This window comes from Bombyx mandarina, chromosome 12 (assembly GCF_030267445.1).
Source record: "Bombyx mandarina strain Sakado chromosome 12, ASM3026744v2".
NCBI classification, from domain to species: Eukaryota; Metazoa; Arthropoda; class Insecta; order Lepidoptera; family Bombycidae; genus Bombyx; species Bombyx mandarina.
Window position 1 is genome coordinate 3843158 of NC_143219.1, and position 24123 is coordinate 3867280.

General features: G+C 37.5%; 1 protein-coding gene across 1 annotated transcript in view; it reads left to right on the top strand.

Annotated features, from left to right (window-relative positions):
• The first annotated feature begins 426 nt into the window (after positions 1–426).
• LOC114243077 (sodium-dependent nutrient amino acid transporter 1) overlaps positions 427–24123 on the top strand; it is a 28852-nt gene continuing 5155 nt past the window's right edge. The window contains 7 exon segments of the mRNA XM_028174439.2: positions 427–606; positions 18238–18252; positions 18255–18450; positions 19593–19735; positions 20017–20057; positions 22194–22286; positions 23260–23523. Of these exon segments, the coding sequence (XP_028030240.2) occupies positions 523–606; positions 18238–18252; positions 18255–18450; positions 19593–19735; positions 20017–20057; positions 22194–22286; positions 23260–23523 (836 nt within the window). The 5' untranslated portion in view covers positions 427–522.

Sequence of the window (24123 nt, forward strand, 5' to 3'; positions counted from 1 at the left end):
TTTTATTATTGTTTTAATATTAAATTATTATTGTCTAATTAGAATTGCATAAGTTGATAAAAACTGCTATGCAATAGCTTTACCGCGACAGTCCCCGAGCGCCACACGTGCCTTTTTTTACAAAATTTGTATCTGTTTGAGAGCAAAAACAACATAGCTAAGTAAGATTTTCTTCTTATTTTTTTTTGTTTGATACCGTATAACTATCTAGCTGTTTTTTCCTCAGTAACGAGTAAATTACAAAAATGAACTTAGACCATAAAGTATTAGTGATTATTTTCGATTTTTGAAAATTGAACGAACACTAGTTACATAAAACTGCGCTACTTATTCTATCGATAAATGAACACGACAAAACTATTATATTATGTCCATCGACAGAACAGCTGCTGCACTATTCGTTCACCTTCCTTGACTCGACTTCAGTTTAACGAGTAGAACGCATGCGCGCGATCGTCTCTTATTTATCTTTTTTACAATATTATTTCGCGGTTTCTCGAAATATAGATAATTAAAATTTATATGGCAGTTGTGACACGACCGTGCGGTGACTTCCGTTGGATACGTAACAGCGCCTGCAGGAAGGGCACATCGCGAAATGGCTGGGTAAAAACATCGTGTTTGTTAATTTTAACATTGACCTTGTTATGTTTACTGCTCGAATCTGTGACTTATAAGGCTGTTTTGTTAATTTATTATCACGTTTCATTGAAAATTATTTGAACATTTTTAATCAGTGAAGATTTACTCAGATTTAATAAGCAGTTAATTATAGGTGTTTCAGTGATGAATGCTACCGTGTTTTACGCTATTTCTTTAATGACACAACTGACAATGACGACACATAAAAACCAAAATACTTCCAATTCGTAAAATGTACATTCTTGAAATTCTTAAAACAACATTGAATCGTGGCATTCGGTTTGTTTACGTAACAAACTATTTAGTGTTTTGCTGCTATGTGTGTGTATCCAGCAAACAGATCGTGACTTCTCATATGAAAGAGCTCGATTCTTCTCCATCAAACAATAAAAACTAAATTGTGTGTCGTTATATAAAACAATTCAAAGTAAAATGTGAGTTATATGTACCCTTACTTTGTATATCATACGTAGACGACAATAGATTCCGTCTGGTGGTCAATGATAGAGCACGCATTGCTTGGATACGTAATCGAGTTCAGAGCTCATCTAGAGTTAAGTAGCTATCGGACTTCACTGACATCATAATGTGAGCGTCACTTGCTACTTTGAGACATATGACGTATGACATTTTGTCCGCACGGCTAGGTACCACCGCCCCGCCTATTTCTGCCGTGAAGCAGTAATGCGTTTCGGTTTGAAGGGTGGGGCAGCCGTTGTAACTATACTGAGACCTTAGAACTTATATCGCAAGGTGTGTGGCGCATTTACGTTGTAGATGTCTATGAGCTCCAGTAACCACTTAACACCAGATGGGCTGTAAGCTCGTCCACAAATCTAAGCAATAAAAAAGAGAGATCGAAGTTTCAATGTCTCCCCCCTTCAAATCTGAATCCTAGACAATATTCCGAGAATTAAGTAATGGCGAAGCGAAGGCAGCAATGAAGTCATTCGGGAATACGTGTTAAGTAGGTACTTCCTTAGAAAAATTGGTACCTGCATCCGGAATTTGAATGAGTACACTAAGAGTGGGGGCTTGCTTCGAGCACCACGGCCGTCTTATGCTTTAGTCCAGGACGAAAACCAGCTTATACCAGTCAACCCCCATTTATGATAGATCCCACAACATGAACGCTGTCCGTCTCCAAATATACGATTGAAGGGTCAATTAAATTTATACAACCGTCTTGGCCTTTGAACCCCAGAGCAAGATTAGTTCGCCGAAGTCGACAAAATGCCCCTCAGCCATATTTTCAATTTCCCATTTCGACCATCTACGCTTTTAAAATGCTTCTAGTATTTTTAAAGTAATAAAATATCAAATGCAAAAGGAATAAAATCATCAAAAACAGTATAAATGTTTAAAAATAGAATCAATTAATGTATAATTACTTCTCGGTTTATTTACATTTTTTAAGTACGTAACTATCACTATAACGATTAATAGTGAAATGAAAAATTTACGTAACCGCTCATTTGAACGTGTTCATGGTAAAGTGCATTAATTATGTCATAAAATTTTATCTAGGTTAAAATTACACTGTATGAAATTTGAAAAAAAAGAAAATGCAACCGACCACTAATTTCATTATTTAGTTAATTCATTCACTGTTTTTTTTAGAGTTTATAGAGTTTTCGTTTTTATAGAGTACTAGCTGACCCGGCAAACATTGTTTTGCCATATATAAGATTTCTAGGGAATTTCTAGTGTAGATAAAAAAACTACCTTATTGTAAATGTGTAAGGATGTGCGAAATGAGTGAAAGAGGTATGTAGTGCTGTGAACGATGAGGGAATATATAATAAAAATAACAAAACCTCATTCAACCACATAATACCTCATTATAACAAAAAAAATCCAAATAAAAAAATATGTTAGGGGTGGATAACCCTAATCACTTACGGGTATGAAAAATAGATAGTAGCCGATTCTCAGGCTTACTGAATATGCATAAAAAATTTCATGAGAATCGGTCAAGCGGTTTCGGAGGAGTATGGGAACGAACATTGTGACACGAGAATTTTATATATTAGATATTAGTTAAGCTACACGTCTTAAATATGAATATTTCAAACTTTTTTATAAACATATATTTAAAAAATATGTACTGGATCGAACTGCGATCCTAAGCCAATCTCTAATCCACTATAACACACACAAAAAAATCATTAAATCAATTCAGCTGCTTAAGAGCAGTTCAGTCATATACAGCGCATACTCGCAGAATTAGGTTCTGGCACAACGGTTTGATTTTCAAACTATTCAACATGGGCGTGCCGGATAGTCTCGTGCTCATCATACGGGACTTCTTGTCGAACCGCTCTTTTCGATATCGAGTCGAGGGAACCCGCTCCTCCCCACGATCTCTCACAGCTGGAGTCCCGCAAGGCTCTGTCCTCTCACCCCTCCTATTTAGCTTATTCGTTAACGATATTCCCCGGTCGCCGCCGACCCATTTAGCTTTATTCGCCGACGACACGACTGTTTACTATTCCAGTAGAAACAAGTCTTTAATCGCGAAGAAGCTTCAGAGCGCAGCCCTAGCCCTAGGACAGTGGTTCCGAAAATGGCGCATAGACATCAACCCAGCGAAAAGTACTGCGGTGCTATTTCAGAGGGGAAGCTCCACACGGATTTCCTCCCGTATTAGGAGGAGGAATCTCACACCCCCGATTACTCTCTTTAGTCAATCCATACCCTGGGCCAGGAAGGTCAAGTACCTGGGCGTTACCCTGGATGCATCGATGACATTCCGCCCGCATATAAAATCAGTCCGTGACCGTGCCGCGTTTATTCTCGGTAGACTCTACCCCATGATCTGTAAGCGGAGTAAAATGTCCCTTCGGAACAAGGTGACACTTTACAAAACTTGCATTAGGCCCGTCATGACTTACGCGAGTGTGGTGTTCGCTCACGCGGCCCGCACACACATAGACACCCTCCAATCTTTACAATCCCGCTTTTGCAGGTTAGCCGTCGGAGCTCCGTGGTTCGTGAGGAACGTTGACCTACACGACGACCTGGGCCTCGAATCTATCCAGAAATACATGAAGTCAGTGTCGGAACGGTACTTCGATAAGGCTATGCGTCATGATAATCGCCTTATCGTAGCCGCCGCTGACTACTCCCCGAATCCTGATCACGCAGGAGCCAGTCACCGTCGACGCCCTAGACACGTCCTTACGGATCCATCAGATCCAATAACCTTTGCATTAGACGCCTTCAGCTCTAACACTAGGAGCAGGCTTAGGGACCTCGGTAACCGTACTCGTCGAACTCGACAAAGAGTTCGCCGTGCAACCTAACCCATGCATCAGCCCGCTGAGTTTCTCGCCGGATCTTCTCAGCGGGTCGCGATACCGATCCGGTAGTAGATTCATTCGCGAAGCAGCTACTCTTGAGCTGTTAGGTCTCCTTCGGAGGCGCTCGAGTAACTGTTAGCAAATCATACCCCTCCTGGCTGAGCCTTTGCTCGCCCACGTGTCCTGGTGAAACTGGAAAGGCCTCCGGGCCACCAGTAATCTTTCAATCATAAAAAAAAAAAAAAAAAGAATTAGGTATAGATCGAACGCATATAAACACTAGTTTTACGGACGTTTCTTATATATCGTCTTTTTTATTGTTTAGATGGGTGGACGAACTTATAGCCCACCTCGTGTTAAGTGGTTACTGGAGCCCATATACATCTACAACGTAAATGCGCCACCCACCTTGAGATATAAGTTCTAAGTTCAAACTGAAACGCATTACTGCTTCACGGCAGAAATAGGCAGGGTGGTGCTATCTACCCGCGGGGACTCACAAGAGGTCCTACCACCGAATTTATCTATCTCTACGGCACCTGTCAAATTGACGGGTGAATAAAAAAACGCATTTTCTTTCAAAAACCGGTTTATTCAAGTTAACTCCAAATTGCACAATATTTGCCTTTACTTTTAAATAAAGTATCAAGACCTTTAAACGTCCAAGCATTTAGTGGCTTACTGTTTTGGACTTATCAGGATAACAGCTTAAGCAATTAACACGAATTCACTATTTTTAAACATATTAACAGATAAAGAAATAGACTTTTAGCTACATTTTAACTACATCATCAAGGCTTGATAATAATAAAAAAAAAAAAAAAATGTTTTCAAAAGCAAAAACAGGGAAAAACCAACCAAAAAATCTGTATCGAACATGCTTAGAATACTAATCTTGAAATCAGAACAATAACGTCAAAAGTGCAAATTATTTAAAAACATTAAACTTCCTTACTTCAAGGGCTAGTATGTATTCTTTCCAAGCTAATGCAACATAATTTGAAAACAGCTGACGTGCGGATTCTCAGATCGCATTAAATTGCGGCATTGCTAGGAACTGTTGTCAGTCCGTACGGGTAGGTACTACCACCCTGCCTATTTCAGACCTGAAGCAGTAATGCGTTTCGGCTTCAAGGGTGGGACAGCCGTTGTAACTATACTGAGACCTTAGAATTCATGTCTCAAGGTGGCGGCATTTAGGTTGCAAGTGTCTATGGGCTCCGGTAACTACTTAACATCAGGTGGCCTGTGAGCTCGCCCACCCATCTATGCAATAAATAAAATAGTAGCATACATTATTTTTGGCTTACCTTAGTTGAAAAGTATATTACTTTTTCTGCTTCGGCAACGTTCTCCATATCACTTATCAATGAGTCATTAGTAGTGAAGTTATCATGGCCTAGCTCGTATCGAACGATGCGACTAGGTCGGTATTTAAATTCCGTGACAATTATTTATTTTGCCAAGGAAAGTCGGCGTCGCCCACAACACGTCATTACGGATCCTCCCGATCATTAACGGTGCTTTTAGGTACCACAAGCACCAGTCATCGTCCTCGTCGAACCCGTCGCTTGCGACGAAGGGCTCGACGAACGAATTAACCCTAAAACACAGCCCACTGAGTTTCTCCTCGGATCTTCTCAGTGGGTCGCGTTTCCGGCCCAGTGATAGATTCTGCGAAGCACTGCTCTTGCTAGGGCCAGTGCTAGCAACGCTCCGGTTTGAACCCCGTAAGCTCACTTACATGTTAGGGTGAAGCTGAAATAGCCTCTAAAGGCTATCAGCCATAGTTCCAACCTTCATGGAATTAAATATAATATGTCTTCTCCTCAGTCAAATTTGGAGAATAATAGGGACAAAACAGGAAAATGTTGCTATAAGGCAACTGGGAGCACACTTTTACTGCGCGTGAGTTAAGGGAACGTAAATCTTAGTGATATGTTTTCAATTCAAGACGCATTTACCAGTAGTAAACAAAGATGTTTAAATTTATTAAATTTTCATAGTCAGGAGTTTTTTCTTAATTATCCTTGTAGGCAGACGTACGTACATGTCGCTCATGGACATGGCAGTAATACCATGGGTACACCGTGGAACTCTAATAATATTCCTTTCACAGAACGCTATACAAATCCTTTGACAATGATCAATTCTTGCGATTCCACGACTTAAAACGGTACCTTTGTTTTGCTTTAAAAATATCAAATGTTATGAAAACCTAGAATAACGTCGTCACCAACACGACATACCATTTACGATCAAAACAATGAGTTATTTGTCTTTGTTTACAAAACACATTACGTTAGTGTTACATTTGAAATAGAAGCTTTGATCATTAGTTTTTACAACACACCGGTTTACTGGTGGTAGGACCTCTTGTGAGTCCGCACGGGTAGGTACCACCATCCTGCCTATTTTGGCCGTGAAGCAGTAATGCGTTTCAGTTTGAAGGGTGGGGCAGCCGTTGTAACTATACTTGAGACCTTAGAACTTATATCTCAAGGTGGGTGGCGCATTTTACGTTGTAGATGTCTATGGGCTCCAGTAACCACTTAACACCAGGTGGGCTGTGAGCTCGTCCACCCATCTAAGCAATAAAAATAAATAAAAAAACACCGGTCGCTTGAACGAAGAATAATGTTGCGAAAGATTATTTTTTGATAAGATAACAGACCACATTTTATATATTTTTTTTTTTTTTATTGCTTAGATGGGTGAACGAGTTCACAGCCCACCTGGTGTTAAGTGGTTACTGGAGCCCATAGACATCTACAACGTAAATGCGCCACCCACCTCGAGATATGTTCTAAGGTCTCAGTATAGTTACAACGGCTACCTCACCCTTCGAACCGAAACGCATTACTGCTTCACGGCGGAAATAGGCGAGGTGGTGGTACCTACCCGTGCGGACTCCCAAGAGGTCCTACCACCTACCACCAGTGATTACGCAAATTATAATTTTGCGGGTTTCATTTTTATTACACGATATTATGTTAATGTAATATTGGCTTCCTCTATTAAAATTTTTGTAGTGGTCGACAGAATTAGACCACAATGTCAATCAACACCGCGCTTGGCAGACTAAATAAGACTTGTCACGTCTATGTGTGGCCAAGTCATTAAAAATGCTGGAAAGAAAGATATGGAATGGTGTACGAATCGGTTTCCAAAACATCTGTCTAGAGACGACTTTTAGGAAAGAAAATTAATATAAAGAAATTTGTTTTTATTGCTTTAATTTGTTGGACGAGCTCACAGCCCACCTGGTGTTACTGGCTCACAGCCCACCTGGTGTTAGTGGTTACTGGAGCCATCTATAACGCAAATGCGCCACCCACCTTGAGATATAAGTTCTAAGGTCTTAGTACAGTTACAACGGCTGCCCCACCCTTCAAACCGAAACGCATTACTTCTTCACGGCAAAAATAATATACAAGTATAGTTACAGGGCAAAAATAAACAGGGTGGTGGGACCTACCCGGGCGAACTCACAAGTGGTCCTACCACTAGTAAAATGAATGAAAGAAAGATGGATTAGAAGCGGCATAACGAATGAGTAATTTCAAAGGTCTGATTTTAACTTCTATACCAATTCTTGTTGTACCTATATAATCTATATAGGCAATCCGCAAGATTATCTCCAAACAAACGCTCTTCAAATTAGTACCATTACAGTTTTTAATGAACTGCTTAGAAGAATAAATTTGCGCCTTTCTACTTAAGTTTCCGTGTCCCGTTATTTTTTTCCTTCCTATTATTTATAGTTGGTAACCTAATGGGCTATTTCAAATACGCTCACCGCCTCAACCTGAGAGAATTTGCTAACACTGGCCCTAGCAGGAGTAGTGCTTCTCCTCACTATGCAGAAATCCACCGCTGCCGAGCAGGGGGTCGGGACCGCTTCCCATCCGTAATCCGCCCCCCTAAGAGTTTCAGGCTCCACCCATTTTGTGCGGGGAGGCACCCAGGCTTGGGACGTCATGTAGGGATCCTGTGATTTTCTCCTGTAAAAAACAAAGTCAGGAGCAGGGCTTCGCAGAATCTACCACTGTATTGGAATCGCGTCACACTGAGAATATCCAGCGAGAAACTCAGTGGGCTAATTCATGAATAGTTCTTTCTTAAAGTGACTTCGTACACTTAAAAAAGAAATACTCGTGATAGAAATGAGCAAGTTCAGACAAGACCATTACTGATTCTTCGTAAAGACGCGACAAAGATTGCGTGCAGCACGCCGTCCATTAGAGCATTACTTTCGATTTCCTACGAAACACGCAGCACATGCGTAGTTTACACATGCATCCGATATGTGTACCTGACAGCTTAGTTATCAATCATGTGTATCGATGAATACATTGTGTCTTGGTAAAAGCTGGTGTGAAACGTATTGCGTTATTTGGCTGATTTCCGACGCAACCTTTTCCGTTTTTTTTACTACCTATGCTGATAGCCTTGAGAGGCTATTTCAGCTTCGCTTTGAAGTGTAGGTAAGTAGGTAGTAAGCCGGGGTGCTGCTAACACTGGCCCTAGGAAGAGCAGTGCTTCGCATAATCTACCACCGGATCGAAAAAGCGACTCTACGCGTGTCTATGGGTTAATTTACTAGTCGAGCCCTTCGTCGCTAGCGACGGGTTCGGCAAGCACGGTGCTTGACGTACCTAAAAGCACCGTTGATGGATCGGGAGGATCCGTGATGACGTGTTTTGGGCGACGTCGACTGTTTACCATTCGGTCCACAGGATCGCGTATGAGTCTTTTCCGGTGAATTCATTTGTTTTTAATTGAAACATTTTCAGAGTATTCGAATAAGTACAAGAGCATTGCGTGCCAGATGCTAGCGAAGCCCATGAAGTGCAATCCAGTCGTACTAATTAGACTCAGCCGCAGTCACACTATATTGGAATAAAACATAATTTCCAACTAAAACGATATCTTTGTGATAAAAAATCTGTTTGTTTTATCAGAAAATATTAAGGTCGCTTCAGCCACCTTGAACTAATAGTGTTGCGATTTTCCCAACACTTTTCATTTTTAACCCTAAAATTAGCAAATTATATCTTACTTCTAGATGCTAGATGCTAGACCGGTTGCCATAGTATACCTGGCGTTAAGTGGTTACTAGATCATAAACATCACAAAATGAAGACCACCACTAATCTTAAGGCTCGAGTTGGGAATAAAACTCGTTGTCCCACTCTCAAATCCGAACACTAAACGGTTTTGCGTCAGAAATGTGCTAATGCTAGTACAGACTTGTAAGGTCCAAGAAACTACGCCCCAACCACCAGTAAATATCAGTTAACAATCGGTGCTGTTCTTTCCGCTTGTGAATTCTTTGGTCGAATGTTACGATATGTAGGTGAAAGAAATAAAGAAATGGAGCGGTGCTATTCTTGACTTAAGGTACGTCGGTCTAGTAGGCAAGAGGTGGCGCAACGAATCTGGTTGTAGTGTTGACCGCGGGTACCCCCTTACTCTGAACGGGTTCTGACCCCGGTGGAAGATCAGACGTCGGGTGTAAGAGTGCAGGGGAGTCGTTTAGTGCGGTAGGGCTCTAAAAATATCCTTGGGCCCGCGATCTGCTCCCAAAATCTGCAGATCGTCAAGTGCCAAATACCCCGCGCGCCTAAAAAAACGTCGATCTACTAGACAAGGCTAGCAAGAAAAAACTTGAGGGTACTATGTTATTGAAATTGTATGAAAAATATATATAAAGTTAATTATTTTATGTCAGGATGGAAAGAATGTTTGAAACGTTAAATAATTTATATTTAATGGTTTGTTTTAGGAAGCAACCTTAGTGTTTTGGTCATTAGGGTCAATGATCGTTTGACACACGTTCGTAATAAGCATTTGTAAATAGGAAACAACAGTAATTGCCTTAAAATTAACACAAAAAACTGTGCTGTGACAGCTCATTTATTTAAAAATTCAACACAGTTTAAATCAGACATGATGGGATAAGTTAAAAAAGTTTAAAAACCAGTTAGGATTTTGCTGGAAATATATAATGCTTCAATAGAAACATTGCTACAGATTTTGAATATTATTATTACAGTACTCATCTCGAATAGGACCGGGATAAGTAAAACGTCAGTTTTATAGTCAGATTCAGGAACCGCTAATCAAATAAGACGATTGAGGAAGAGAAAAAATAAAACTGAACGAGCACAGATTTCAAACTAATTGATTGTTACATAAGGTTCAATTTTGTAACTAATCAATCTACTACTAAATTTGATTACTGATCGCTTTCATTTGAGTTCTTTTTTTTATTGATTGATGGGTGGACGAACTCACAGCCCACCTGGTGTTAAGTAGTTACTGAAGCCCATAGACATTTACAACGTAAATGCGCCACCCACCTTGAAATACAAGTTCTAAGGTCTCAAGTATAGTTACAACGGCTACTCCACCCTTCAAACCGAAACGCATTACTGCTTCACGGCAGGCAGGGTGGTGGTATCTACCCGCGCGGACTCACAAGAGGTCCTACCACCAGTAATTACGCAAATTATAATTTTGCGGGTTTTTTTTATTTTTATTACAGGATGTTATTCCTTCGCTGTGGAAGTCAATCGTGAAAATTTGTTGAGTACGTATTTCATTACAAAAGTTTGTACCCGCCTGAGATTCGATCACCGGTGCATCGCTCAACACGCATAATGCACCGGACGTCTTATCTTTTAGGCTACGACGACTTGTCCTGAGGGCAATGGTTTTTTCTACAGACGTGTTTTAAAGAAAGAGTCTCTCGGTTGATTCACGACTCTCTAGTTTTACTCAGTTGTCTGCCTTCAAAATTGATATAGAACAAATACATTGTTCGAACAGTTAAGCATTTTTAGTGATAGTCGTCATTCATTTTAATTCTTCAATAAACTATTGGTATTGATAAGAACTCGTTTGTGAGAATTTGCAATTTATTGCGACACACGATAATTCAATGTAAATAGGCCAACTAACTCAATAATGATAATTGAAGCGAAAGAAAATCATTGAAGCGTATCACCGAAATATTTTTAACGCAACAAAAAAACCATTTAACTCAGCGTATTCAAAGTGAATTTTTCTTTTGATTACATTCCATATACAAAACAGTTAAAAACGAATTTAAATAGTAAATACAGATACATAATTATCGGAATAAATATTATGTATACAAGAATTCGTTTTGTCAAAATAATATTTAGAAAATATTTTTTTATAGAACACTCCCTATCATTGAATTTAATAAACCTTTGATACTATTGACAGACGATTCACAATGAAAAATGTTCATTAATAAAATAATCAATTCAAAAACAATTATATATTCAGTAAATATCGGTGCAGTGTTCAAGAAATTCAGTCGAATCTGGAAGACTTTGCTGCAGCCATAGGTAAGATGATGGTGCTCACTCGTGTGGACTTGCAATGCGCACTATCAACAATACCTAATACTAGTGAAATATGTTACAGTAAGTCATCGCGACCTAGAACATATCATGCTTGGTGTACAAGTATTAATTATCACAACGCTGAAGGAATAATATCTATACTAATTATATAAAGCTGAATAGTTTGCTTGTTTGTTTGAACGCGCTAATCTCACGAACTGCTGGTCCGATTTGAAAAATTATTTCAGTGTTTTTTTTTTTTTTTCTTACTTAGATGGGTGGACGAGCTCACAGCCCACCTGGTGTTAAGTGGTTACTCGAGCCCATAGACATCTACAACGTAAATGCGCCACCCACCTGGAGATATAAGTTCTTAGGTCTCATGTATAGTTACAACGGTTGCCCCACCCTTCAAACCGAAACGCATTACTGCTTCACGGCAGAAATAGGCAGAGAGTCGGTACCTACTCGTGCGGACTCACAAGAGGTCCTACCAACAGTAAAAAAGTGTTAGCCCATTTATTGAGGAAGGCCATATGCTAAATGTTGCAAAATGTTTTCACTTTCTACGTTAATGGAGTGGGGGGTTAAATTTAGCGTTATGCCAAAGTAACTATTTCACGCGGACGGAGTCGCGGGCAAAAGCTAGTCGTTTGAAGGGTGGGGCAGCCGTTGTGACCATACTGAGACCTTAGAACTCATATCTCAAGGTGGGTGGCGCATTTACGTTGTAGATGTCTATGGGCTCCAGTAACCACTTAAGACCAGATGAGCTGTGAGCTCGTCCACCCATCTAAGCAATAAAAAAAAATAACCCTGTAAAATTAAATAAAATTAAATGCATTCTACAGCCAAGTAGATAAAACAAAAATATTTCAAAATTTGTAGCAAATACATTATTATAATGCGAAGTATGTTAATGAGATTAGGAAGCGCTTATTACTGAGCCTGTTTATTACAGCTTTGACCTGTTTCGTCGAGGCTGATAATGTAATACGCACGTGGATTATAATTGTAATAATAAAATTTGACGTTCTATATAAATCGTGGCGATTCGCCCAATTCGTGAGAATGAATATTTATGAATTAATATGCGAATAGAAAACTTATAGACTATAATATACATATTTTATAGACTAGACTAGACATACTTTATATACATTGCGTGTACGAAGTATAATCTTATACCTTTAAACAAGGAATTCTTGTATATATAGGTACATATATATATAATCTGAATCTCGGAAACGGCTCCAACGATTTTCATAAAATTTTGTATACAGGGGATTTCGGGGGCGATAAATCGATCTAGCTAAGATTTTTTTTCAGAAAATGTTGTTTTATTTGTGTTTTCAATAACCAACTATCGATGATCAACTTTATGACTCTTCCCGACATCTATTGGCGAATAATAATACTATTTTTCTTAATTGAAAGCAACTAACTGCTTTAAAGAAACAACAAGATGGCGTTATAAAAAAAAACTCGATCAAAGCTCGGTCATCATCTAGTATTGATGAAATGTGAATTAGTTAAAAATACATAATATAATAAATAAATATTTACTAACAATCACGCCACGTTAACTGGTCCCGTGATAAGTTCGTAAAGAACTTGTGTTACAGGTACCAGATAACGGAAAATAAATGTAAGATTTTTATTATACACATACATATATTTAATATACATCCATAACCCTGGAAAATACATTCATATTTATCATACAAATACCTTCCCTTGGCGGGATTCGAACCCGCGACCCCCTTGTGTAGTGACCATGTCTCTTACCACTACACCAGACGGCCGTCGTCCCATAGTCCATGCGGCGCACTCAAAAGTATAAGTTCTGTATTTACGAGAAATGGGAAATTCATATCTTCAATAACGTTCAATTTTCGACTGAAGGATTCAGTTTGTTAGTTTGTCCGGTCATCGTTCTCGTGGAACCCGTCGCTTGCGACGAAGGGCTCGGCGAGTAAGTTAACCCACAGACACAGCCCACTGAGTTTCTCGCCGGATCTTCTCAGTGGGTCGCGTTTCCGATCCGGTGGTAGATTTTCCGAAGCACGGCTCTTGCTAGGGTTCGTGTTAGCAACGTCGTCAGATTTGAGCCCCGTGAGCTCACCTACTAGTTAAGGTTACGCTGACATAGCCTCTCAAGGCTTATCAGTTTAGGTAGGAATAAAAAATGTCATTTTCTCTTTCGTATATACTCGTAATTATAAAACTTCAATGCGATTTTTATTTATAGTTTAAGTAGAGTAGTTACTGTAGATATGCCGATTGAAATTATTGACAAGTCAACCTATTGTTCTTATAAAGTCGAAGGGGATTCTAAGTGTAAATTCGAAATAATCCATTTGAAACACGAACTTAAAGCGTTAAACTTTTCTTAAAGCTGTGTCTTAGAAGCCAGTGTCGGAGTACTTTTAATAGCCAACTGGACGCTAATAAACTGTTCGAGCTTGGACTCATGATGCTGCTCTTAATGAGCATTAGGTAGTCAGTCATAAGGGATATTTTTGAAGTTTTCCAAATTATATTATAATTTGAAGGGTGGAGTAGCCGTTGTAACTATACTGAGACCTTGAAACTCATATCTCAAGGTGGGCCGCAGCATTTACGTTGTAGATGTCTATGGGCTCCGGTAACTATCCGGCATCTATGCAATAAAAAAAACGTAAATTTCATTAGAATATTAGAGATTAATTACAACTAGTGGTCCCCGCAGTAGTCGAAATTCGAGTCGAATAATTAGTCGAATAATTAATTGAAATTTTATGTTTGAACATTCTTATTTGTTCTATTGTCAAAGACTATATATATATACTTCTATAAGCACAGATTTCGCCAAGACTACACTATAAACAAATAATGTTAAAGACAAACAATATTAATCTATTCTCAATTTGACCACAGACTTTAAAGAATAACAAAAGCTTCACGTTGCTTAGATGGGTGGACGAGCTCACAGCCCACCTGGTGTTAAGTGGTTACTGGAGCCCATAGACATCTACAACGTAAATGCACCACCCATCTTGAGATATATTTTCTAAGGTCTCAAATATAGTTACAAGGCTGCCCCGCCCTTCAAAACGAAACGCATTACTGCTTCACAGCAGAAATAGGCGGGGCGGTGGTACCTACCCGTGCCGACTCACAAGAGGTCCTACCACCACTAAACTTAATCTAAATTACTCTTACGGACGATTCGTCGGTGACCACGAATACTGTATGTGTTCGAAATATCAGAAATAATTTTATGACAATTAAAATTGCAAGATTAAAACCATTAAAGTAGATTTTATTGTTATCGTAGATGTTTATGATTACGTCCAACAGTAATGCATTTCAGTAACTACTTCCGGCGGCATATACAATTACAGTATTAGGCTTTCCAAATTATTTACGTAATGTAAGCGTAATCTGACTTAAGATGGCTTTTTCTTGGCATACTAATTTATCATCGACTAGCAAGTACATGTAGCTTCACTAGCATTAATTAATGAATTGCTGTTCGTTAGTCTCGCTAAAACTCGAGAACGGCTGGACCGGTTTGGCTAATTTTGGTCTTAAAGTATTTGTGCCAGTCCAGAGAAGGTTCAAAGGTAGATCAATATGAAAATGCTTGGAATTAAATAAAAAGAACAATTTTGTTTTTCCTTTAATGTGTCCCCCGTCGGACGGATTCCTTTTGTTTGTTTTAAGTTTATTTTATTCAAAAGTTTAGGTCTTTTATTTATCGATTGAGGCACTACGAAGTCTGCCGGGTCATCTAGTGAAGAATAAAAAAACTTCGATGAAAGGTGCCTTATGCCTTTGTCTATGACCCTTGATAATGTACACACAATTTCATTTTGATCGGTTGAGTAGTTCAGACGTGAAAGCGTAACAAACAGACAAGCCCCTTATTACATTTATAATATTAGCTTAATTATTTGGATTACGCTACTAACATGTTTCAGAGATATAACGATTTACATTGAATTTAAATTAAATTAGATAACTCATTGTTGGTAATTTCTCGTTAAAGATTAATTTTAAATGGACGCCATCTATAGTAATTATTTCATTAGGTAGAGTCAAATCTATATATATAAAAATGAATTGCTGTTCGTTAGTCTCGGTAAAATTCGAGAGCGGCTGGACCGATTTGGCTAATTTTGGTCTTGAATTATTTGTGGAAGTCCAGGGAAGGTTTAAAAGGTAGATAAATAAAACAATACTCGAAATTAAATAAAGTTTCTTTGTTTTATTTATCGATTGAGGCACTACGAAGTCTGCCGGGTCAGCTAGTAATCATATAATAAATTGCGTGAATTAATACTAAATTGCCTGAGAACAATAACACAATGAAAACGGTTTATTTGTATCTTACAGTTTTTATTTCCTTTGGTTAATATTATTTTTGAAATTTTCCGTTCATTAATTTGATCCTTCGTCCTTGAATTGTAAAATAGAATGGTCAATTGTTTCACATGGGTCATTGAGCTCACAAGGGACGTCTTTGAAGCGTCTCAGAGTCTCGAACACAATGAATAAATAAGTACATTACTCTTCAATCGAGAATCCATGATTCCTAATATTTTTGTTTCAATTTGAGGACGTAAAGTGATAGGATAGATGGTAACGTTTTTTGTCACAAAACAACTATGCGTTTTGATTTGACATTTAATTGTACAATACAATTTAGGCTTTTACTGGTGGTAGGACCTTTTGTGAGTCCGCACGGGTAGGTATCACCGCCCCGCTTATTTCTGCCGTAAAGCAGTAATGCGTTTCAGTTTGAAGGTTGGGGCAGCCGCTGTAACTGTACTGAGACCTTTAGAACTTATATCTCAAGGTGGGTGGCGGCATTTACCTTGTAGACGTGTATGGGCTCCAATAACCACTTAACACCGGGTGGGCTGTGAGCTCGTCCACAAATATAAGCAATAAAAAATAAAAATAACAACGCTCTCGTGTCTGGAGGCGACCAGATTGTAATTTCCATGGACTCAGTTAACCACTTACATCAATCAAGTCGGCCATTAATGTTTGTCCATAGACCTATATAGTAGGGACACGACATATTGTTCTATACGTACAATTGCTTATATAAATAGCACCCATTTTGAAGGCACATACATAAACATATATCTATCTCGTTCTTACTCAGCACTTTAACTCGCAGGAAAACAATATATGTAACAGTATTTCAGTGCGTACATAAAATGAAACATGAATATACGTAAATTTCTCCCGTCTCCGTCTAATGAGGCCCGAAAATCCGCCATGTTTAGCGCGCCAAATGTCATTGTCACGTCAGTTCGGCCGTCTGTTTTGGGTTGTACATTATTTATTGACTTTGATATCGATTCATATGATTGCTTATATAAAATTTCTTATTTATCATGCTTAAAACATACAAAAATAATAAGTTAAAACATATTTTATAGGATCTCAAGAAAGTCGATGCCCCAAAACTATTATCTATATATATTTAAATTCATTATGGAGCCCTCATCCGAATCCATTTTTCGGTCGGAATCTATTGATCATGACACTAATCATAAATACCTCTTTAAAATATGTCATCAAAACATATTTAGACATTCTGTTTAGATATTTCAGGAAAAAGGCTACCGACAAAATCTCTTCGGAACTATTTAAATAAAATAGTTTTATTCCGCATTGAGTAAACACTATTGTCAACTCGTTAAATATTTAATAATTAAGTGATTTTAGAGGGAAAGTCACAAGGAATGACGTTTGTAATTTATTAACGAATAAATGTTCTGTAGGTGTTTTTTTTTATCAGGCGGTCCCTGATAAGATTAAAATTTGAATCACTCTCAAGTGAGAGTGACTCAAATTTTGAATCACTCTCAAGTGAGAGTGATTCAAATGGTGCGGCGTACCTTCCTTGAGGTGCGCTGCGGTAGTGTGTTACGGACTTTAGAGTCAGCAAAACAATTAAAATAGATTGTAATAGTCTAAGAAAAACACGTACTCAAAATACGATAACATTCAGCATGCTAGAAATGGGCAGATGGCACTGTACTACGCCATATCTTTATGTTTTGCGGCAAACGACAACTTTATAAAATCAGTGCAGCAAATTTTAAAAATCGTCATATCGTTTACTTGGCAAATTTGAAGCACGAACTCGTCTTAGATTTCACATAATATCTAAATCACATCATCTTTGCACATAACAATATACTTACTTCCTATTAAAGTATAAATTCTACAAATACATTCACTCAACAATATTTAAAATAAAATGAGCCAAGAACGTTTATCGATAAAACCTACTAACATTAAAATCTTCTGGGCAGCACTAAAACCGCCATGTTTTGTGGCCAGATGACGTCACAGTGGCACGAATTTTTTGTTGACGTTTCATTTCCATAGGTTTCCTACTTCAGTGTGTTTGTCCGACATCCAAATTTCACTTCAAAGAAGTGTGAAGTTTGACACTTGCTTTTGTTTGACAAGTGCTTACAATATGTCATTGTGACGTAATCGACATCTGTCACAATGAGACTGTCGAACGAAATGTTTTGCATCAGTGAGCTAAGGTTTTTATTTTGTTTTTTACTTGTGGATTTTCTGTTTTTTTTCTATAAATTATATTGCATTGCCTGTACTAGACTAGACTGTAAAAATCGATAGAATGGTCTATTGATGCTTTGACGTCTGAATATTTCTATTTGCAACGAGCTGAAATACTTTTGTATGAAATAAGTTTGTCAAACCACACATATACTACTTAACTTACCTACTTGTGGTGGGACAAATTATTTTCAATAGTAGGACAGCTTATTATATTGTCATATAGCTTAAGTTGCGTAGCTGAGTTCAGATAAATCCTAAGCAGTGTTCTCTCGATCATTAATAAAAGTAAATAATAAAATATACTTCTCTTCCAGAATGTAAGATCAGCGTATACCTTTCACTGACGCTCTTCAACTGCGCGCGTCTACCGAAAGAGGCATTCAAGTATGGCGCTGTTCCGTACCTGGTGGTCTACACATTCTGGCTTCTGGCCGTTGGGCTGCCAACGACTTTGCTGGAGCTCGCCATGGGACAGCTTAGTCAGCAAGACCCGGTGGGAGTTTGGAGAGCTGTTCCTATATTAAGAGGTGATACTGCATTGCCGAATATCTATATATTAATACGTGAAGCAAAAACTTTGTATCCCTTTTACGAAAATTGCGCGGACGGAGGAGTATGAAATTTTCCACACTTATAGAGAATATAGAGAAGAAGTGTACAATGCTTTTTTTAAATAATGCATAATAGATACATTAAATCATTATACACACTACCATGTATTAAAAACACACACGCATGCATACTATTTGTTTATTGTCAAACTTTTCTTATTGCTTTTGTGGTCAAATTGAGAATAGATTAAATATTGTTTGTCTTGTTAATATTTGTCTAAAGTGCGGTCTTAGCGAAGTCTGTGATTATAGAAGTATAATCTTTGACAATAGAATCATAATAGTGTACAAACATATAATTTAAATTAATTAATAGTCGAATTTCGACTACCAGGGGAGGACTAGTACAAATAAAGTGTTCTACGTTCAATATTAGTTTAGTAAGATTTTTGATTGAAATCATTACAATTAGAACCAGCAGTGTATTACGTATTATTTATGTTAAAAAATATCATAAATTTCAGTACTTTTATAGTACACGTATTTTTTATAATATTGTATGAGACTTACATGTCGATGTGATCAAAACAACGCAATCATTATTCACATATACATATTTACAAGAATTTACAATTAAAACTGTAAATATAATTTTACAAATTTGTCGGGTTTTCTGCCTCTTGACTACAGGCTATATCAATGTGTGTAGAGAGCGCTACCAGTGACTCTAGGTACATCTACAATTTATATACGAGCTTTAACATTTTTGAGTCGTAATAAAAATCATTTCTTTATAATCGGGACGCAATTTTACCACACATTATAATATTGTGGGCGTGATTTACGTTGATCTTACTGTGGCACTAAATCTCCTTTTCATGTTTGGACCCTCCAATCCGATTACAACCTCTCACGCTGAGTGAATAGGGAGAGGCGACCTGAAACACATACATTATTCATCTAATTTTGATTATTTTATTACGAAGATGATCTTACGATTTCTAATAGAGAAACATTTATTTTTCTCACAAAATACTTCGGCGTCACTAATTTTGTAAATGACATAATATCGAAGAATATTGAATTTTATTCAATGTTAATATTTAATGTTATTTCAGGTGTGGGTCACCTAAAAGTTTTGACTTCGTATATATGCTGTGTTTATTACATGATGTACGTAGCTTTGGCCCTGGCTTTCCTCGTTTGGATAGGGAAAGGCACTTTTCCGCTGAGAGACTGTACTAGGCTTCAAATGACGCCGGTAGGTAATTTATATTTTTGTTCTTATATATGACTCTTTCAACAACAGGCCAATGTAACGCTCACTATATATGATTTGAATTTTTTTGTAGAATTGTTTATTGCTTGGACTCAATATCTAACTCTCGTGTTGTAACTCCGTTAGATATCTAACATAGGGTTGGCGCTTAACTACAATTTTTAGCTAATATCAGGGCTGTCCGGCAGCAAATTTTTTAATGAATTACTACTTCATCTCAAACTTTTTCACCATAATTATATATAAATATTTTCTGTTTCCAGAACGGATACGAAAACAAAATGAACGCATCTGAATGTTTCAAGTAAGTAGTGTTAAATTTATTAAGCTATTTATTTAACTGAAACATTAGTAAGTTCGCGTGAGTTAAGATATTTAACATTAAATTTGGCACTAGCTTTGTTTATTGTTTGTGTAGGCAGACGAGCCTACCTGATCGTTAGTAGCTACCGTCGTCAATGGACATCGCCAATGCTACGGGTACACCCAAGCCGCTGCCTACCACACATTTTATTACAGTTGATTCTCTAGTTCTACTAAAGATAAACCATTCGAATCCGTGGAAACTGATAACAACGAATAAATTTTCTTCCAACAATAAAATGCAGAAATCTGTCAAGATATTGTTAGATTTGCCGGTTGCTCTATCAAATATCGACACGTGTCAATCATATCATTCTCCTGCCCTTCTCCCAGCCACCTGGGGTCAGCGCAACATGTTTTCTCCTTCCATACTCCTCTATCATATACCATTTCTTCGCTCACTTCTATATCGTCTTTCATGCAATCCATCCATTTCTTTTTAGATCTACCTCTTCCTCTATATCCTTCCACATTCTCTTACCAACACTCTTACCAACCTCATTTTCATTTCGTCTCATCGCATAACCATACCATCCCAAACGCGCACTTCTCAGCTTCTCTGTGCCACATTTCAAACTTCATCTAACATATTCATTCCGCATTCTATCTATTCTTGTTACTCCGCACATCCATCGCAACATTCACGTCTCTGCTGCATGCACTCGCCAAATATCGACACGTGTTAATATCGAATTAATTTAAATCTATTGTCATGGAGCAGTGGCTCAGTGGTGTGGATTGAGAGAGGCCTATGACTAGCAGTGGACGGCTGTAGGCTGATGATGATGATGATGATGTCATGGAACAGCCAATGTAAGCGGCTTATTGCATTAACCGTCTAGGCGCCAACAGGATACGAATCGTGAACGCGTATTGAAATATTTCAAATGAATTCATGAATTTTACAAAAATGGGTGTGCTTCCAACATCATTATATTATTATAAATAATTCTGTAACATATTGCATATCATATCTCAAAGTAGGTGGTGCCATTACTTTGTAGATGTCTAGGGGCTCCTGTAACCACTTAATGTCAGATGAGCCGTGAGCTCGTCCACCCACCTAAGCAATAAAAATAAAAATAAACTTTGAATTATTGAAAGTATTTCAAATACTTCGGAATATCAGCTGCTGTTTTAGAAACAAAATCAATTGTCATAACAAACTCCAGATTACCAATAGGTACTCTATGAATAATGATGGGATAGCATTTGAAATTTGTTTACGTATTTATTGCGTTAACAAACCTTAAATTCCAAATAAATTAAAACTAATACACGGTTTTCTTTGGTATTTACGTGTCGTAGGCATACTTAAAGCTATTATATATTTATGGCGGCTTAATCTCGTGTCTTTATTTTCAACTTATTACTCGTCAGCATTTCAATGTTATGCTAAACTACCCTCCACTTTTTTTAAATATATTTTCTTATTATATTTGAATTTTCATAAATAAAATTCGTCAAATCTAAGCGGAGTGTGACGTCATCTATACATTAATTAATTAGTACATTCGATTTATTTTTTGTTTCGCAAAGTGTATTTTTATTACACGGTGCTATTTCTTCACCGTGAAATTCATTCCCACAGATAATACACAAATTAGTTATAGATAAGCAACTCACGCACTACACAAAAATGTTTACGGGCCTCGGCCACTAGATGGCTTCGATTCGATTAGTTTCTCAATGCTCCTGTAGACGGATCCTATATTTTATTTTTAATGAAGTATTTGTAAATTTTCATAACAAAAAAGACCTGTATGATTTATTATTTTTTATTTTCTGTGTTTAGTTATACAATAATTAAATGCCTTAACTTTAACAACGTAATATAAGTTTAGGGGCATCCGGTATAAGATGTCGCTAGTTGCGGTTTCTACCTGCGGTATTCGAAAACTGGCACAATTGCTTCCCTCGATACGAATACACTAGCCGTCTCATTCTACAGGCCACGAAAACGTCTCAAGCACTTTAAAAAAAATACTGAATTACATTTATGTTGCCCTCAAAATAATATAATACATACTTTATCTATGTCTACAATTTGCTAAGTTGATTTTGTCTCTATTTTCAGATCAACATTCTTGTCACCTTTCACGGACTATCCACAATATTTGGGAATCATGGCGATACTTATCTTCATTTTATGGTTTTTCTTGCCTATACTGTGAGTGTTACGATATGACGAACATAATAATATTATAATAGACTACATTTTTAGAACCTGAAGCCATTTTGATGAAAGAAAACATCCGCGCCGTGCAATTATTTTAATCTGTAGTAATCGTGAGAGAATCCGCAAAGATTAGATCAATACCTCCTTAAATTATAATTTAATAATATTAAATTTTTTGTCACAATATTTCAAGGTAGTGCGTTGAACGCGACAAAAAACAGTTTACGTAAAATAACTCAACTGTGAATACACAAAAAAGCAATTAAGTAATTTTATTAGTAGAACTGGCAGAGATGCAAAATAAGTTATTGTTTGATTTAAAAAATGATATTCTGAGATTTTAAAATATCAAATTATGTATATTTCAACGCATCTAATTGTTCTCTCGTCACAGTCAGACGAGTAAATTCCATGTCTTAACTATGTTTTTGTATATTCGTGTTTATATTTTCAAGGCGGGTTGGCATTTATTGGCAAGATATTTTATTGCTTAACTTTAAATTTCAAACGCCAAGACGATTGCTAAGATTGCATAGAAATAATCATCTAGAAATAAACATCTCACACCAAATGGCAATCATATTGCCATTTTTTTAAATAAATATTCACTAGATTCATTTATTCATTGGCTAGATATTACTCAGATGGGTGGACGAGCTCACAGCCCACCTGATGTGAAGTGGTTACTGGAGCCCATAGACATCTACAACGTAATTGCACCACCCACCTTGAGATATAAGTTCTAAGGTCTCAGTTTACAACGGCTACCCCGCCTTTCAAACCGAAACGCATTTACTGCTTCACGGCAGAAAATAGCCAGGCTGGATATATATATGAAATACCCGTGCGGACTCGCAAGAGGTCCTACCAATAGTAAAACCTTGACTGTTTCAAGTGAAATACTTTAACACCTCATGCGACCTCAACGATTATTAAGTTACTATTGAAACGCTCACCTTTCCAGATTATACCGTCTTCGAAAAACGCTTAAAGTAGCTATGACTGTGTTAGTGCCATCTGTCGTACTATTTGCTGCATTGCTAGCAACGTTTCTGGCCAAGAGTGACGTGTTGAATGCCATGTTCGAATCTTGCGAGCAATGGACGCCGTTATCAGAGCCGTACATTTGGCACAGCGCTTTAGTGCAGGCGTTGCTGTCCACGCACATATCTGGAGGCTACCTGATCAGTTCCGGGGGAACGATTTATAGGCATTCGGATGTGCGATGGTAAGTTATTATTTATTTTTCGGTATAATAATAAGGGAAAAGAGGGGGTAAGAAGAGAAAAGAAGGGGTAAGAAAGGGAAAAGAGAATGACAGACAAAAGCAATATGGCGAATATTGGTAAAAGGATTGAATAAGCAAAGCCTTAAAAAGGTCTCAGATAATTTTTAATTATTATACTACAGAAGATTTGGATACATGGATATATAACGACAATAAAAGTGCAAAAAGAAATAGTCTTTCTTTATGTGCCACGATCCCAATTCTACAATAATAATACGTTTAAGCGTAAACATTTTTATAAAAGAATGATTTAATTAAAAAAGTTGCATCAAACATTATTTGAAGCAATAAAGAGCAGATAAACAATAAGTTAAGGAGCGGTGAAAGCAAACTTAATATTATTATGTGGTTACCGCAGGTCATAAAAGTCACAAAATGAGTATCACCACTCACCTTCAGACATGAGGTCCAAATCTCAATTGTATTATATAACGCCTATCCACCCTTCAAACTGGAAAGCATTGAGGCCACGCAACATGATGGTGGTACAAATTAGCATTTAGTGACAGTTTCAATAAAGTTCAGAAATAAGTGTCTAAC